Source organism: Panulirus ornatus, chromosome 65 (assembly GCF_036320965.1).
Source record: "Panulirus ornatus isolate Po-2019 chromosome 65, ASM3632096v1, whole genome shotgun sequence".
NCBI classification, from domain to species: Eukaryota; Metazoa; Arthropoda; class Malacostraca; order Decapoda; family Palinuridae; genus Panulirus; species Panulirus ornatus.
In genome coordinates, this window is record NC_092288.1 from 24,920,554 (window position 1) to 24,936,739 (window position 16,186).

General features: G+C 37.2%; 1 protein-coding gene across 1 annotated transcript in view; it reads left to right on the plus strand.

The window, feature by feature from the left end:
• The first annotated feature begins 816 nt into the window (after window positions 1-816).
• The window catches only part of Trxr1 (Thioredoxin reductase 1), a 34,299-nt gene continuing 18,929 nt past the window's right edge, over window positions 817-16,186 (plus strand). The window contains exons 1-5 of the mRNA XM_071657978.1: window positions 817-1,372; window positions 6,568-6,628; window positions 10,788-10,963; window positions 11,337-11,534; window positions 14,482-14,661. Of these exons, the coding sequence (XP_071514079.1) occupies window positions 1,055-1,372; window positions 6,568-6,628; window positions 10,788-10,963; window positions 11,337-11,534; window positions 14,482-14,661 (933 nt within the window). The 5' untranslated portion in view covers window positions 817-1,054. The remainder of the gene's footprint in view (window positions 1,373-6,567; window positions 6,629-10,787; window positions 10,964-11,336; window positions 11,535-14,481; window positions 14,662-16,186) is intronic.

Consider the following 16,186-nt stretch of genomic DNA (forward strand, 5'->3'; position numbering starts at 1 on the left):
ATGTGTGCGTGGAAATATATATATATGACTTATTTTATCCATTCATTCAATTAAAATGAACATAGAACGTATAAAAGTATAGAAAGATGTATAATATAGTTAAGATGGAGAAGAACAAGGGTGCAGCTCCCTCCCTGTGTGGTACAACATAGTAATTCCACATTGCTCTACCTGCCTCCCCCCCCCCCCACACCCCTCTCCAGTGGTCCTCAACAACTCTGGGGCCCAAAGCTATAATTATTTCCAGCAAGGCAGCTGCTATAACGTAGGAAGCCTTTGTTCTTACTAGTATTGTAGGAAACTTTTAGTGTTTGACCTTTACCAGAACGCTTTAGTCTATGTAGAATTTATGAGAGCTTTTACGATGCTAGGGTTTTGTGAATTTCGAAAAAAAATGGTAGGCATTATGTAAGATATTTACTATAAACGTTTTAGTATTATTATTTTGCAAAAACTTTAGTGCCTCCCTCACTATGTCCTCAGGTACTGTCGTTTTCTCTCATATAGATTCCCCCATCCCTCCAGGGGGATGAGTGGTATGCATAATACATTATGATATATTAAGGAATTACTCAAGTATGTCACGTATGGATATGTTTCCTGAAAGTCATTGTGACAAGAGAAAAAATTCCAGAAGGTTCGAGTAGACCGAAAATCGAAGGAAAACCACCATTGCGTTATTGAATCCCCTGTATCTTTGTTGACTCATTAGTTGACGATAGAGGTGGATGTAGTGTGATGAAATATTGATGTAGCGTAGAATAGATACTGATCAGGTATTGTTTGTGATATAGAGACAATAGATGAGATAGTAGTGTGGTACGGGGTCCAGTTATCGGGGTTGAGTGTAGCCTTCAAGCAAGTAGGAGTGCGAGTTTCCAGTTTTGCTGTAAAACAATATTTAAAAAAAAAAGATATTATTATTCCCTTAGACAGGGAGAAGGAAGATTGTATGTGAGGGAGATTGTGTGAGTGTGTGGTGGAGGAGAGTGGTGGAGGAGTGTGGTGGAGGAGGTGGAGGTGGTGGTGAGGTGTGGCAGGGAGGGAGGCCGCTATGACCAGCCTGGCCGCCGCCGCTGCCGTGTGGAGGGCCGTGTCCACCCGCCGCTCCTCGCCTTCCCTGGTTATTCGCAGTCTGACCACCTTCCTGAGGGTGACCCCGCCGACCAGCTGCCGTGTGTGGACGTGTAGGAGACCCGGGAGAACCGTGGGTGTGTGTGGGAGTGGGCTGCGGGCTGTGGGCACCAGGGGAGGCTCGGCCACCATGGCGCCCATCACCCAGGGGCTTTCCCCTGCCCAGATCGTCGACAAGTACATCCAGGAGAACAAGGTCATGATCTTCAGCAAGTCCTACTGTCCCTTCTGCCACAGGGTAAGTCACCAGGAGGGTGTGTGTGGGGTTGTCCTGGGTGAGTCGTGTGGCCGCCATGATCTTTACGTCACCTGCAGGTGCCCCAAGGTCCTGGTGACGCAACATGGCTAATATTCCATGTTTACTCCTTCCCTCACCACTACTGGGGTGTCGGTAGTCATTATGTAGGTCTATTACTTGTCTTTACACTTGAGGAAAATGTCATGACCCATTACCCCGACTGTGGTGAGCAATGAACCCACTTTTACCATTTTTTTCCTGGTATGACGACACGCCGGGTTAGGCTTATGTATCTAGTTATTATTTATCATTGAGTTATCTTGAGTCATTATGGTTCTGTGGTTACACTTGGGGTAGTTTGAGCCTCACAGTTGTATTCCTCAATACTAGAAGTTGACTTCATCTCTGAGTGGTGATTTTCCGGAAAGATATGTGGGACTAGGTGGATCAAATGTTATTTTGCCGACATATTAATGACTGGGTGGATCAGTCTTCTCACTCAATGTATCGACATCCCGGTCACGTATGGTGAGGTAGACTCCAGGACAGATGTGGTGACCCCAGAACAGGTGTGCTTCAACGGCTGTTGAACGAGCTAAAATGGGAAAAAAAATGAAAATTCTTTTCACTCGTAAAGATAGGTATTACTATGACTGTCATGTGCTCTTGTTATTACCTCACCAAGGTGGAATGATAAACCTTTCCAAAGAAGTAGAAATAAAATTGAGTATTTTAGTGATGAGACACGAGGAGGATGGTAATAATATTGTAGTACTTTATTAATGTACCGTTAAAGCTGGATTTCCCGGCAGCGATCGTAATGAATGTTTGTTAAGATAATGATTGTAAATTGCCAGCACCGAGTAAACTATGAGAACCCTTTCAGGCATCACAATGCAGTCAATTGTATTTTGTTTTTCATTACCCCGAGACCAATTTCCGTGAAAGAGTTCTGGTGGTACCCAGGGCCTTTTCAAAGGTTCCGCAGCCTTAGGCTGAGCTAATTTCATTTGCTGAATAATGTAGACTCCCTTGGTCGAACATCTTTTGACGAGACTGTACTCCGAATGATACAACCCCACCATTGTGAAGATCTGTTGGTGTCTAGAAGTGCTTCACCAACTTCAACATTAACAAAATCCACATTTTTTTTGATATTCCTGAACCTGCTGCAGCTGACTTTTATCAGAGGAAAAATATGATGAACGTATTTCCTTAGTCTTTATTTGTTGTTCAAAATAAATCATAGAATTTCATAAATGCAGTTGAGATTTCCTTGTCAAGAGAGTGGCAGGACTTAATTATAACAACCCTGCTTAGCTAAAGTATACCAGTGCAAGAAACCCCATTTAACGTAACCTAACATCATCAAAAATGTTGCGCTTTAAGTGAACAGAGTCCAGCTATGATAAACCTATTCATATTCTTTCAGATATTATGATAAAGAATTGTCTTTTGATCTCAAAATCATGTTTTATGTCATGTATCATTATTTAAGTCTTGCTCTGCAAATTACCTGCAACTCTGCCAAAAGGTTCATGCTCGAACAAAATATATAAGTTTCTTGTCATGGGTGTAGATCCTGGAGAACATGGAGAGCTACATCCCTTTTTTGCATTTGGATTGGTGGAGATTCCTATATTATAATCCCCACATACAATTTATGTGATTTGATAAAGTAACATTTTTCATAGTATCATTGCATGATATGGACGCTAGAAAAAAGATTATATTAGCTTTTAGATGTAGAATTATATCATAATGTTTTCTATAAATATTATATTGAAACCAGCAAATGACAGTTCATTAGAAACCCATTATAGTCCATGTAATGGAGCTTATATATAGCGAGGTAGCACAAGGAAACAGACTAAAGAATGGCTCCACCCACCCGCATGTATATACATAAATGCCCACACGCACACATATACATACCTATGTATTTCAACATATACATACATATGCATACACAGACATATACATATATACACATGTACATATTCCTACACTCTGCCTTCATCCATACCCGTCATCACTCCACCACACATGAAATGATACCCCCCTCCCCCCACATTCGTGCGAGGTAGTGCTAGGAATAGACAGCAAAGGCCACATTCGTCCACTCTCAGCCTCTAGCAGTCATGTGTAATGCACCGAAACCACAGCTCCCTTTCCACATCCAGGCCCCACAAAACTTTCCAAGATATTGAAAGTCATTCCCCCCTTCCCCCTTCAGTAACAAAAAAATTAATGCTAATGTTTCGGTTAATTTTTTCAGATCAGAATATAGTACAGGTACATCAGATTTCCAATATGCTGTGGATAAGGACATTTCAGGATAATGCAGTATATATTTCCATACTTTTGAGTGCAGTTAATAAGATAAATAGGCATGTAATAGTAAAATCTGATGTGCCTCAGAGGCCTGAGATAATACACTAAAACTAGTTTTCTAAAACTAGTTTTCTTTATATTGTGGGATTTTCCCTATACACAGTTGCAATACTTAAAAACTGGATAGTAATGATGAAAATGAGTGATAAATAAAATCATGTTTTATGACAATCTTAACCTAATTTTCAGGTTTTTGGAGTGTCTTGAATTCTTATGTTTGAATTTAGGATGTACCTGTACTATGCTTGAACATGAACTTAGATGAAAATTTGAATTCATAACCTTATTTATAATATAAAGATAACCAAATTTTTTGATGCCATAGACCTCTGATATGTGTGTGTTATGCATTTGCTTCCCATAATTTCAAGGGATTAGGGCAAAAGTTAGATAATTTTTGCATTAGATGAGTGTTTGTTGGAGATGAAAAACATTCAAAGATCATTCCAGACCATGAAGGTGCATTACACCTGTTGTGTAATTGGTTGACGCATAAATTGAGGAATCTGTTGTATGAATTAGTTTTTTATGAAAAGTTAGAATCTTTGTTTTAAATGTTTTATTGGGTTTTACTCAAGTTCATGTTGCTTAGCATGTAATTGTTATTAAGTACTTAAACTAAGAATAAAAGTAGCCTCTGTACCATGACACTGCATGTTCTTGGATGGCTTAGATAATCTTATTCACGAGTGTTGACATATTGTATTTCAAAAGTACAGTTGCATCCCCAATAATTTCATGGAAAATATGGGATATAGACATTTAACAGGGATAAAGGTCTACATATTAGAGAGGTTGAGGTATACATTCTATAGTTTTTGAGACAGTGGGGTAATAGTTTTGCGAGGCGTGATCCTGGCTAGATGTAGCCTTGCCTGACTCGTGCTAGGTTTTGTAAGCTAGATTATTTGACTTTTAAACATTAAACTTTAATCCTCCCAGCCATTACAAAGAGTCCTTAGATATTAGCATGTTTAATAAGTGATGTGTAAATGTCGTGTAGAATATTTTAAAACGTCATCAGAAGTAATTCTTTATGTACTTGATGAAAAAGAAATTGCCTCAAGTATTATAGGTGAACTGGAATTTATTGCTGTCTTCACAGTTATTAGTTTCACACTTGATGAAATTATCATTAAGATGATTTCATGAAAATTTGTACATGGTACACTATGCGCTTACTGAAATATTAGTGTTACTGCATGTTATCTGATTTGTAGAAGTCTGTAACAGTTAATATAAAGTATTGATTATTTTAGTATCTAGAAAGCTATGATTAGAAAGAAAATGTTTGGATGTTATGATGAGATGTACCCTGGCTCTTTTTGTTGAACACTTAACATTTTGAGATTCAATGGAGTTTAGATAATAGAAGAATACAAAAGTTTACCTTTAAGGATTGTATCCATTTTTTTTCTGAAATTACATACACTAGCACTGATGTAGACCATATCTAAAAATGACTTGAGTTGGGAAGGTCAACCAAATTAAGTGTAGGTGGAAATTCAGCGCAGTACCTCGCACCCGTTACATGCTTTTATCATTATGTATTGCTCCTTTGAAGTGGACAATTATCCTTTATATTATTGCAAGTATTAGTCATGTTTTTACAACAAGGATTTTATTTTGAAACCTCACATGTATATGTTTTCCACTGAATTGATGCTTCATTTGCACATTTAAAGAATTACATGTAGTAGTACAGTATCATCTTTTACTGTATCAGTATTCACTGCCAGTAATATCCATGCTTATAATGGCATAGTTTTTCCTGCAGATACTGATCGCTCTACATTGTCATATCCCATTCCATATCAGTCATGCGTGCATACATGATTTAGTGCATCTTTTATGATGATCACTGATAGCTACACACTCCTGAACATACAGAATTTAGGAATCATATTCCTGTTTGATGTATCATATTGCCTTCAGAGGTGTAGAAGTCATTATTGGTGATGAGTAATGCATTTTTTTTTTTTTATGTTTAATAGTCTATATATGAATATTTTATTAGAACTAGTGTTGACATACTTTAATCACCAAAAAGTATTAATTTTTGAAGTTGTAGGATAGTTCTTGTTAGATTCACCCATTCACCTTTGTATAACAAAAATTTATGTTAATTATATCTTGGAAAAGTTTTTTGAAGTACATGACATGTAGCATGAGAATTTAAAGGTGCAGTGAACAAGTCATGTGAGTTGCATGTTATGATATGTAAGATGAGAGCTTGTATGTTTGTGGACTGAATGCCATCAGCCCACATGTGGGTGAGGCAGGAAGAAGAGATGGTTTGCTTGAGACAAAACACAGACCAATCAGAGTTAGCAGATAACTGCAAAATTGCATACATAACACCAGTACACAAAGGGAAGCCAGAAATGCTACCTAAACAGTACAGTTGAGTCAGTCAAACAGTTTGTGAGATAATAGTAAGAAATTCATAATGGAACATTTTAAGGAAACAAAAGAAGTCCAGTCAGGTTTTTTACCTGGTAAAGGCATGCTAGCACATATGCTAACTCAATATGATGATGTATATGAAACTAATGAGAGGGGAAAAGAATAGACACGTTTTTTAGATTTTGCAAAAAAAAATTTGACAGTGAATTATGGAGTACTACTAAAGAAAGTAGCAAAGTAAAAGATTTATGGAAAAATAGAGAAATATATCAGATAATTTATAACCATTATGTGGCTGATCCTTGCTTCTCAGTCTTGTATATATCTCTCTTAATGTATATATTACTTGATTTACTGGAAAGTTTTCGTGATGTCTGTGATGTTTGATATTTCAGGTCAAGGATCTCTTCAAGCAGATAAATGTGGAGTTCTACGCATTGGAGCTTGATCACATGGGTGAGTTCAAAGGAAAGTTTAATCGAAATATTAGTCTGTCACAGCATGCATGAGGTAGGGAGGACTTAAGCACGTGCAACTAAAGAGGAGATGTGGAAATATAAGTTTGTGTTGACTTGTCTCTACAGAAAAATTAATTACCTAGTTATTAACCTACCTTCAAGTTTTGTAATCAGTGTATACAGACATGCTCTGTAGTTTAACCAGACTCTGAGTAGGATTGTGAAGGGAGAAGAGAGAGGTTTATGTGTGGATGAATGTTTGTATGATTGATTAGATATTAATCATGCAGATGTTAAGAGGGAATTACTCATGAGATGCCCATTTTCGAATCTGAAATAGCTTGCTCGATATTTTTTCTTGAGGTGTTGAAAATTAAAACCTTTATAAAATGAAAAATGGATGGAAAGTTATATTGCCAATTCCCACATTGAAGTCGTGCCATAAACCCCTAAACCCTACGACAAGCATGTTTCATCACGTTCCTTCTTGCATGATGTTGAAATATATGAAAGTTTTGAATGGATTGAAATTTGAAATTAATAATGCATCCTTAAAAAAAGACAAAAAAAAATTCTTGCCAGACTACCAGAAAGGCTTTTTGCCTTGTAGGATGTGTTGTTCATTGTACTTGAATATATTTGAATGTCTGGTTTTTGGAAAATGCCATATTACTGTATCTACCGAATAATCAGTACTGTCTGTGAGAAATACTGTATAAGATGTCGGGGTGTATGAAGGAATGTTAATTACGAGAACATTTAAGATAAGGACAGCGCATGTCCTGTTAGCTCATGCTATTGATTATTGGCCATTCCAATGTAGGAAGTTGTCTTGTATACCTTGTTGCCATTGCAACACATTTTTGTTGGGTTAGAGAACATGGGTGAAGTTTTATTGAAATTATTCATGGAATGATGTATTCTCAACATAAGTCTTGTGTTGTGCATTGTTGCCCAAAACTAATTGATCATTCTTTTTCAATTCTTTTTTGAGTGTACCCAAACCACACTTACTGTACTTAATAATTCTTATTTTTAAAGGATACATTAAAATAGACCAGGGTTGCTCACATTTTACCTACTCACCATTGTCACAGTTGTGCTGGGCACTCCATCACCCCATCCACAACACTCATGCCTGAAACTTCTTCATTGGATTATTTTTAAGGCAGCTTTAGAGTGCAGTCTAAACCTTTTGTAGTTGCCATTTTTCATTGATCATAATTGGAATGCTTTTAGCCTTTCACATAAATGTCAGTATCATTGACTACTTTTTTAGTGTTTTATACGTAACAGCTTGGAGTGATGTATGGTAATGATGCTGTTGTTCACTTTTTTGTAATGCTAAAGGGCAGGAAAAATAGTCTTCATTTAGAATGCTATCTTGCCATTCCTTGCATACTAAAATTGTTAGTTTTTTCAGAATCATTGTAGTTTGGGAGAACCATAAGAATATTTCCATACTTCTCATCCCATATTATTTTGTAGAACATTTTCAGTTTGCTAGATCCTTGCAGCACACTAAATGAATTTTTGCAAGTGTTCTATTCCAACGAAAGGCAAGAAAATGAAAATCTCTACACAGTGATAATATAGCAAAAAAAGTGTAGTATTTATGATCACATAAATTCAAGTGATTTATGAAACATTTGAGATACCATATGCAAAACAGTTTCCAAACTTTGATAACATTTTGACTTTCCACTGTCAAGAAGAAAAAAGTAGAGTAAGAATGGTGTTGAATGCTTGCTGCTTCATTGGCTGTCAGTTACAGTACATGATTAGCACAATGCCATAGTTATAGAATGTATTTTCAAAGAATATATCTGACTTTTTTTGACATGATATAGCAATGATTTTATTTCTAATTAGGAATGTACCAGTGTCATGGCACACTGGTTGTGAATCGGTGGATTAGCTGATGAGAATGCATTTGTTTGGCTTGATCCGCTGTATCATCTCCCACTTTTTTGCTAGACATCTCATGCAGGATTTCTGTCATGTTTCAATCTCTCTACAGCTCCATAAATTTGTAGATTTTGAAAAAATTCATGTACAGACTTTCTTGCCCTTTTTGTATCTGGCTACTTTGATCATCTCATATCTATATCTTCATGATTTCAGAATATGCATCTCAGAATTCCTATGCTATTTTTTTTTTTTTTTTTTTTTTAGATACTGTATGTGTTCCTTTGTTCAGTTTTCTCTCACCACATGAATCTTATAAAATCCATCCCAGTTGCATGTATCTATAGTCTTTGTCCATGTTTTGATAAGATGCTTTAAGTTGGCAAGTTAAAGTTTTTATTAATGGTTTTCCTCAGAGCTGCAAATACAAGTACTTTTCTATGGTACATGGGATACAGTACATTCTTGGTGTATGCAAGGAAGGCATGCAAGGACAGGGATGAATGGAGACTTGTCGTAGCCACCCTCTTGATGGGAGTTGTTAGGGGGTAAACAGGCATCAGAGATATAGTTAGGTAGATAGACAGTATATTGTAATGTTATGTATTGATTTATGAACTCCCCAAGAAAAATGGTTAGGAAAGAGTCTTGGTGTCATTTAGGACCTTTCTGAAGGTTCATGCACCCCAAAGCTGCAATACTTCTTTAGCTGGAAAATATATACTCTTTTGGAGTGTGTAGTTCCTTGAGGAACCTATACTCCCAGTGATACAGCCACACCAAAGGTGTAACCCCAAACAGGCAAAGTCGGGTAACACCTCCCTCAGATGTTTGATTATGTATAATAGTGTGACTCATAGCATTCTTAAAGTGTTCACCCTTTGTCATTTTAATTGTTAGAGAAGCCATTAAGAAATAGATTTGTCAGAGAAAATGTTGAAGGCCACAGATATTCTCTGTCAGTATCACCTCACCTCAGATGGTGTAGGTGAGTAGTAGACTTGCTCATGACCTTGAGGCTTTGATGCATGTTACTGGAAAGTTGCCAGTGAGTTTTGTTGGTGTATTATTTTAACTTACGGCTAAAATATAAGTGTGGAGTATTATTTAGTATTCCTTGGATATTTCAAGGCTATTTCCAGAACTTGGAACATAGATTATTTTGATTTTTGATGATACTCACCAAAAAAGTAATGTTATGAAAGTTGCAAAGAATGACACATGAACTCTCTGTGCCACTCCTTTAGGAAAACCCTTTTTTGTTTGGCTCAGAGGAAGTGCTGCATCCTGTGACATACACATACAAACTAAGAATTACATTTAACCAGTGGTGGTCCATAGAATAAAACAGATTTAGATACTAAGTATTCACAGTACATATCAGGTAAACAGAGTATTAGTAATGATGACTTGGTATGACTTCATCTTTTATTCTTATTGAGAGATAGGTTTTAATATAGTGTATTACAAACTGACCATTGAGTAATGTGAAGAAACCTTGTGTTTGGTCCATTTTTATAGGTACTCTTCGATTAGAGTAGATGTTGGATGTGTTACATTAGAGTAACAATGTTTTTTCTATATACTCGAGTGCCTTTCCCACTTTTATCAGATAGCATGAGCAACAAGCAAACACTGACCTCATGTACACACATCCAATCACAAGCTTTTATGTATGATATACTGAAACCAGAGTTAACCATCCAAAGTTAAATCCCACACACTATCTATCTATCTATCTATCTATATCTCTGATGGCTGTTCCCAACTGGAACTCCCTCAGGGGGTTGGCCATGCCAATAGAGTCTTCATAACTGGTGAACTCCCAAGCTGCTGCTTGGCCTTTAGTTCCTCACCCTCAACAGGCCGGTGGCAGAGGGCAACTCTGGTGCAGTGTTTGCATAGGATTCTACCTAATGTTCATACTAACTACTTGTACCTAATGCTCCTGCCTAATCATTCCATCTGTTGCCCCTACCATTTTGCTAGAAGTCTTTAAAACAACCATTGACTCTGTAGCTTGCATAACTCTTGCTGGTGTAGAGTGACTAGTTCTCTTAAATCAGTAATCCTATAGAAGTACAAATATATGCTTTTTTTCTGGTGTTACCAGACTTTGCCTGCTTGAAGTTGCTGGAGCATTATATGGCGAAAGTGGACATTAGGGTGGATGATTAATTATATCTGTTGCAAAAGATATTTTTGTTTTCATTAAGTAACGGTAATGAAGGAGGATCTTTTATCTCCAGAAAATGGTGCAGAGGTACAGGAGGCATTGAAAGAGAAGTCTGGCCAGAGAACTGTACCGAATGTTTACATCAATGGTGAACATCTTGGTGGAGCAGACAAGACCTTTGAAACTCATGCCAGTGGAGATTTATTGCCCCTTATCAATAAGTCGGATCACAACTATGATTATGACTTGGTAAGTGCGATTATGTTTTGACAGATGCACAGCATGTTCCCTCTTAATTGATCACTGCCATTTGTTTGGAAGATAGCAAACTGATGATCATACATATGCAAGTTTTTGAATCTGAAAGTACCAGGTGTTAATTGTTGTTTTTCCTCCATTGTACATGATGATGATAGGAAGCATGTTTCAAATAAGGTTATAAGGTTTATCAGTACATCTAATCCTTTTCATATGAATCCTTAGATTTAGCTCTCTCAATAGTTTCACATATTTTCATTTAGTCTCAACATTCAGGTCTTAAATTTTTTTTTTTTTTTGTTGCTAACTTGGAAAATATTTTGATTTGTTTATAAGCTTAAGTCAACAAACTTTTGATCAATAGGTAGTTATTGGTGGTGGCTCTGGTGGCTTAGCAGCATCCAAAGAAGCTGCCAGTTTAGGAGCCAAAGTTGCAGTGTGTGACTTCGTTAAGCCAACCCCAAAAGGCACATCCTGGGGACTTGGTGGTACTTGTGTCAATGTGGGTTGCATCCCAAAGAAGCTCATGCATCAGGCTGCAATCCTTGGACATGACCTAAAGGTTAGTTCTGGGTGAGGATTAATATTGAGAATGCCAGCTTTCCCAGTTTACCTCTGAAAAAATTCTGATTAATATCTGATCTGTGATATAAAGACTATCTTTGCAGGCTTGATCATCAGAAGTAAAAGTGGATGGAAATGCATTTTGGTGTGAGAATGATCAGAATTATTTTCATCTTTTGATACACAACAAGCACATCATATTTCAAAAATAACGATTTTATTAATGCAAGATTTACAACATACATGAGTTCATCAGTTATGTATACTTTTGCCTTGGCCACCTTCCCGAGGGAGTTCTTGGAGGGAACAGGCACTAGAAATAGATAGATATGGCATATGGACCATACGAAAATTCCTAATTTTCCAGTTTTTTATGGTGTTTCTCAGGGCTGAGCACATAGGTTTGAACCCTGGATGCAGCAGTCGGTCCACAGTTAACCTAGCTGTTCATCCACCTTTAGGGGTTGGTTGATAAATTGGGTACCTGGCTAAGAGTAAATGTGAATAAGAGCAAGGTTATTAGGTTCAGTAGGATTGTGGGGCAAGTCAATTGGGAGGTAAGTTTGAATGGAGAAAAAAATGGAGGAAGTGAAGTGTTTTAAATATCTGGGAGTGGATTTGGCAGCAGATGGAACCATGAAAGCAGAAGTGGGGCAAAGGTTCTGGGAGCGTTGAAGAATGTGTGGAAGGCAAGAACGTTATCTTGAAAAGCAAAAATGGGTATGTTTGAATGAATAGTGGTTCCAACAATGTTATATGGTTGTGAGGCATGGGCAATAGATAGGGTTGTGCAGAGGAGGGTGGATGTTTTGGAAATGAGATGTTTAAGGACAGTATGTGGTGTGAAGTGGTTTGATCGAGTAAGTAATGAAAGGGTGAGAGAGATGTGTGGGAATAAAGAGTGTGGTTGAGAGAGCAGGAGAGGGTGTATTGAAATAGTTTGGTCACATGGAGAGAATGAGTGAGGAAAGATTGACAAAGGATATATGTGCCAGAGGTGGAGGGAACGAGGAGAAGTGGGAGACCAAATTGGAGGTGGAATGATGGAATGAAAAAGATTTTAAGCAATCGGGGCCTGAACATACAGGAGGGTGAAAGGCATGCAAGGAATACAGTGAATTGGAATGATGTGGTATACCGGGGTGGACGTGCTGTCAATGGATTGAACCAGGGCATGTGAAGCGTCTGGGGTAAACCATGGAAAGTTCTGTGTGGCCTGGATGTGGAAAGGGAGCTGTGTTTTCAGTGCATTACTCATGACAGTAATGAGTGTGAACGATTGTGGCCTTTGTTGTCTTTTTATAGCACTACCTTGCGCATGTGCTGGGGGAGGGGGGGTGTCATTTTATGTGTGGCAGGATGGCAGCGGGAATGGATGAAGGCAGCATGTATGAATATGTACATGTATATATATATATGTATATATATATATATATATATATGTATATATATATATATATATGTATATATATATATATATATATATATATATATATATATATATATATATATATATATATATATATATATGTATATATGTATATATATATATATATAAATATATATATATATATGTATATATGTATATATATATATATATATATATATATATATATATATATATATATATATATATATATATATATATATATATATATATATTTTTTGCTTTGTCGCTGTCTCCCGTGTTTTCGAGGTAGCGCAAGGAAACAGACGAAAGAAATGGCCCAACCCACCCCCATACACATATATATACATACGTCCACACACGCAAATATACATACCTACACAGCTTTCCATGGTTTACCCCAGATGCTTCACATGCCTTGATTCAATCCACTGACAGCACGTCAACCCCGGTATACCACATCGCTCCAATTCACTCTATTCCTTGCCCTCCTTTCACCCTCCTGCATGTTCAGGCCCCGATCACACAAAATCCTTTTCACTCCATCTTTCCACCTCCAGTTTGGTCTCCCTCTTCTCCTCGTTCCCTCCACCTCCGACACATATATCCTCTTGGTCAATCTTTCCTCACTCATTCTCTCCATGTGACCAAACCATTTCAAAACACCCTCTTCTGCTCTCTCAACCACGCTCTTTTTATTTCCACACATCTCTCTTACCCTTACACATATATATATATATGTGTGTGTGTATGTATATGTTGAAATTTATATTTACATATATGTGCGTGCGTGGGCGTTTATGTATATACATGTGTATGTGGGTGGGTTGGGCCGTTCTTTCGTTTGTTTCTTTGAGCTACCTCACTAACGCGGGAGACAGCGACAAAGTATAGTACAATAAAATAAATACGTATGTGAGTAGGAGAGATGGCCAGAGGGCGTTATTGGGTTACGTGTTAATTGATAGTAGTGTGAAAGAGAGACTTTTGGATGTTGATGTGCTGAGAGGGGTAACTGGAGGGAAGGATGTATTATCACTATCTTGTGGAGGCGAATGTGAAGATCTGTAGAGGTTTTCAAAAAAGAAGAGAGAATGTTGGGGAGGAGTGGTGAGAGTAAATGATCTTGGAAAGGAGACTTGTGTGAGGTAGTATGAGGAGTGATTGAGTGTAGAATGGCAAAAGGTTAGAGAAATGTGGGAATGGAGTGGGTGAGGAATGGGAGGTATTTAGGGAAGGATGAAGTAAAGTTCTTAGTGAAAGAGAAAAGGGGCATGTGGATGATACTTACAAGGAAGGAGTACAAATGACTGGGAGATGTATAAAAGAAAGCAGCAGGAGGTCAAGAGGAAGGTGCAAGGGTTGAAAACGGGGTTTCCCATATAACAGGATGCTTTTTTTTTTTTTTTTTTTTTGTTCGGATAAATTTTAGACTGTTAGTGATATTGATGCACTCTAGATGTGGTATATGATGGAGGATTATGAAATGCAGCCTTGAAATTGATTTCAGTTTTACTTCATTGTTATGTACCTCCAGGATTCCCGAGAGTTTGGATGGACAACCCCAGAGACAATTTCTCATGATTGGAACAAAATGGTAGAAAGTATTCAGAACCATATAGGATCTCTGAATTGGGGCTACCGGGTAGCCTTGCGAGAGAAGAAGGTAACCTATCTAAATGCTTATGCAGAATTCATGGATTCACACACACTAAAGGTAAGACATAATTTTAACATTAGTTTTGCAGAATTTTATTAAGGTGAATGATGAGCATTGTACTTTGTAAGTTTGTTGAGTTAGGCCTAAATTTAATTGTTAGATGTTGATCTCTGTGTTTCCAGATATACACGTTGGTTGTGATTTTTTTCTTGCAGTCTTTAAATGCAGGGTTCATCTTTAGAAGAAGATTGATATGCACACAAGTATAGTTCAAATGCCACGTTTTCCTTTACGAGGACCTCTCTAGTAACGATCTGAAACATTGTCAACTATGACATTAGGATCTTCCCCACAGCTCCTCCATTTATACTGAAATTGATTTCATCAAGCAGCATTGATTGATGTTTTGCTGAAATGGCCACACTGTCGGTGCTTCATGATGGAAAACCCACCAAAATCATTTTTATTTGCTTTTGAAAGATTTATCCATAACTGAGGCCAGTTACTTGTGACTCGACATTTTTATGGACAATGAAAAAAGTATTTTGGTTGGTAGGCAAAGACTTAACATAAACAGAATAAGTTTACCTCATATTTTACTCAGTTTAAGGTAGATAATTTTCATATGACTTCACAGTTTATGTATCCTCAGCATATAAAAACTATGCCAAAGTGAACAAGACATCTACACCACTGGAGTATTTCCAAATCATGTATTGTGATCATTATGTTGATTCATAAAATGTAACATATGTCTTGTTTATTGTGATCGGTAAACTGATTCACAAAGTGTGAAGTGTCTTTGTTTATCCATTCACTTGATGAAATTTCTCCATTGCCTGTGGCAAACTGTTTATTTAAGTGGGATCTTCTGAGATACCCTGATCCCTCTTACTAAGCATCCAGTTACATCTTGCTCTACCCCTTTTCCTTTTATCTTTTACCTTAGTACCAGTTGTCTTTATTGCTATCCTCTTGTCTGTCACATATTTGAATACATCAACTCCATGGCCTATCAGTGCGTGTGGTTTTCAAATGACACATATTTTTTCTTCAGGATTCTGACTTCAGTATTGAGTCTCGTACGTCTTTCCAAGTTGGTTATTCCTATCTACCGCTTTCATTCCTCTCCTGTCTTTACTCTTGGAAATCAAGGATTCATATACGTACATAGAGTTGGAATAAGCATTTTCATTTAGGCTCCATAGCTATGCTCATTCGTCTTCTTCCCTTTAACAAGACTTGTAGCACCTGGCATTTTTGAGATTGCATTGATCTTTTTTTCAAGTACTGTGAATGACCACCTGTACATTGGCACTATTGATGGATTGTTTATGAGATCTTTCATAATTATCAGTGATATGAAGTTAAGATGATAGACTTTTTGTATAATCTGTTTTGTGTCTGGTCATGTCTAAATGGTGCATGTTAATTGTTGGTGAACCAAGCAGGATTGGGAGAGTCAAAAATAGGTTGAAGCAAATACCAATTTATAAATTTTTTGGCTTGCACATACACACAGATGCCCTTGTAATAGATATACAAGGCACCTCTTGTCATCAGCTCATCTCATTTTTAACAG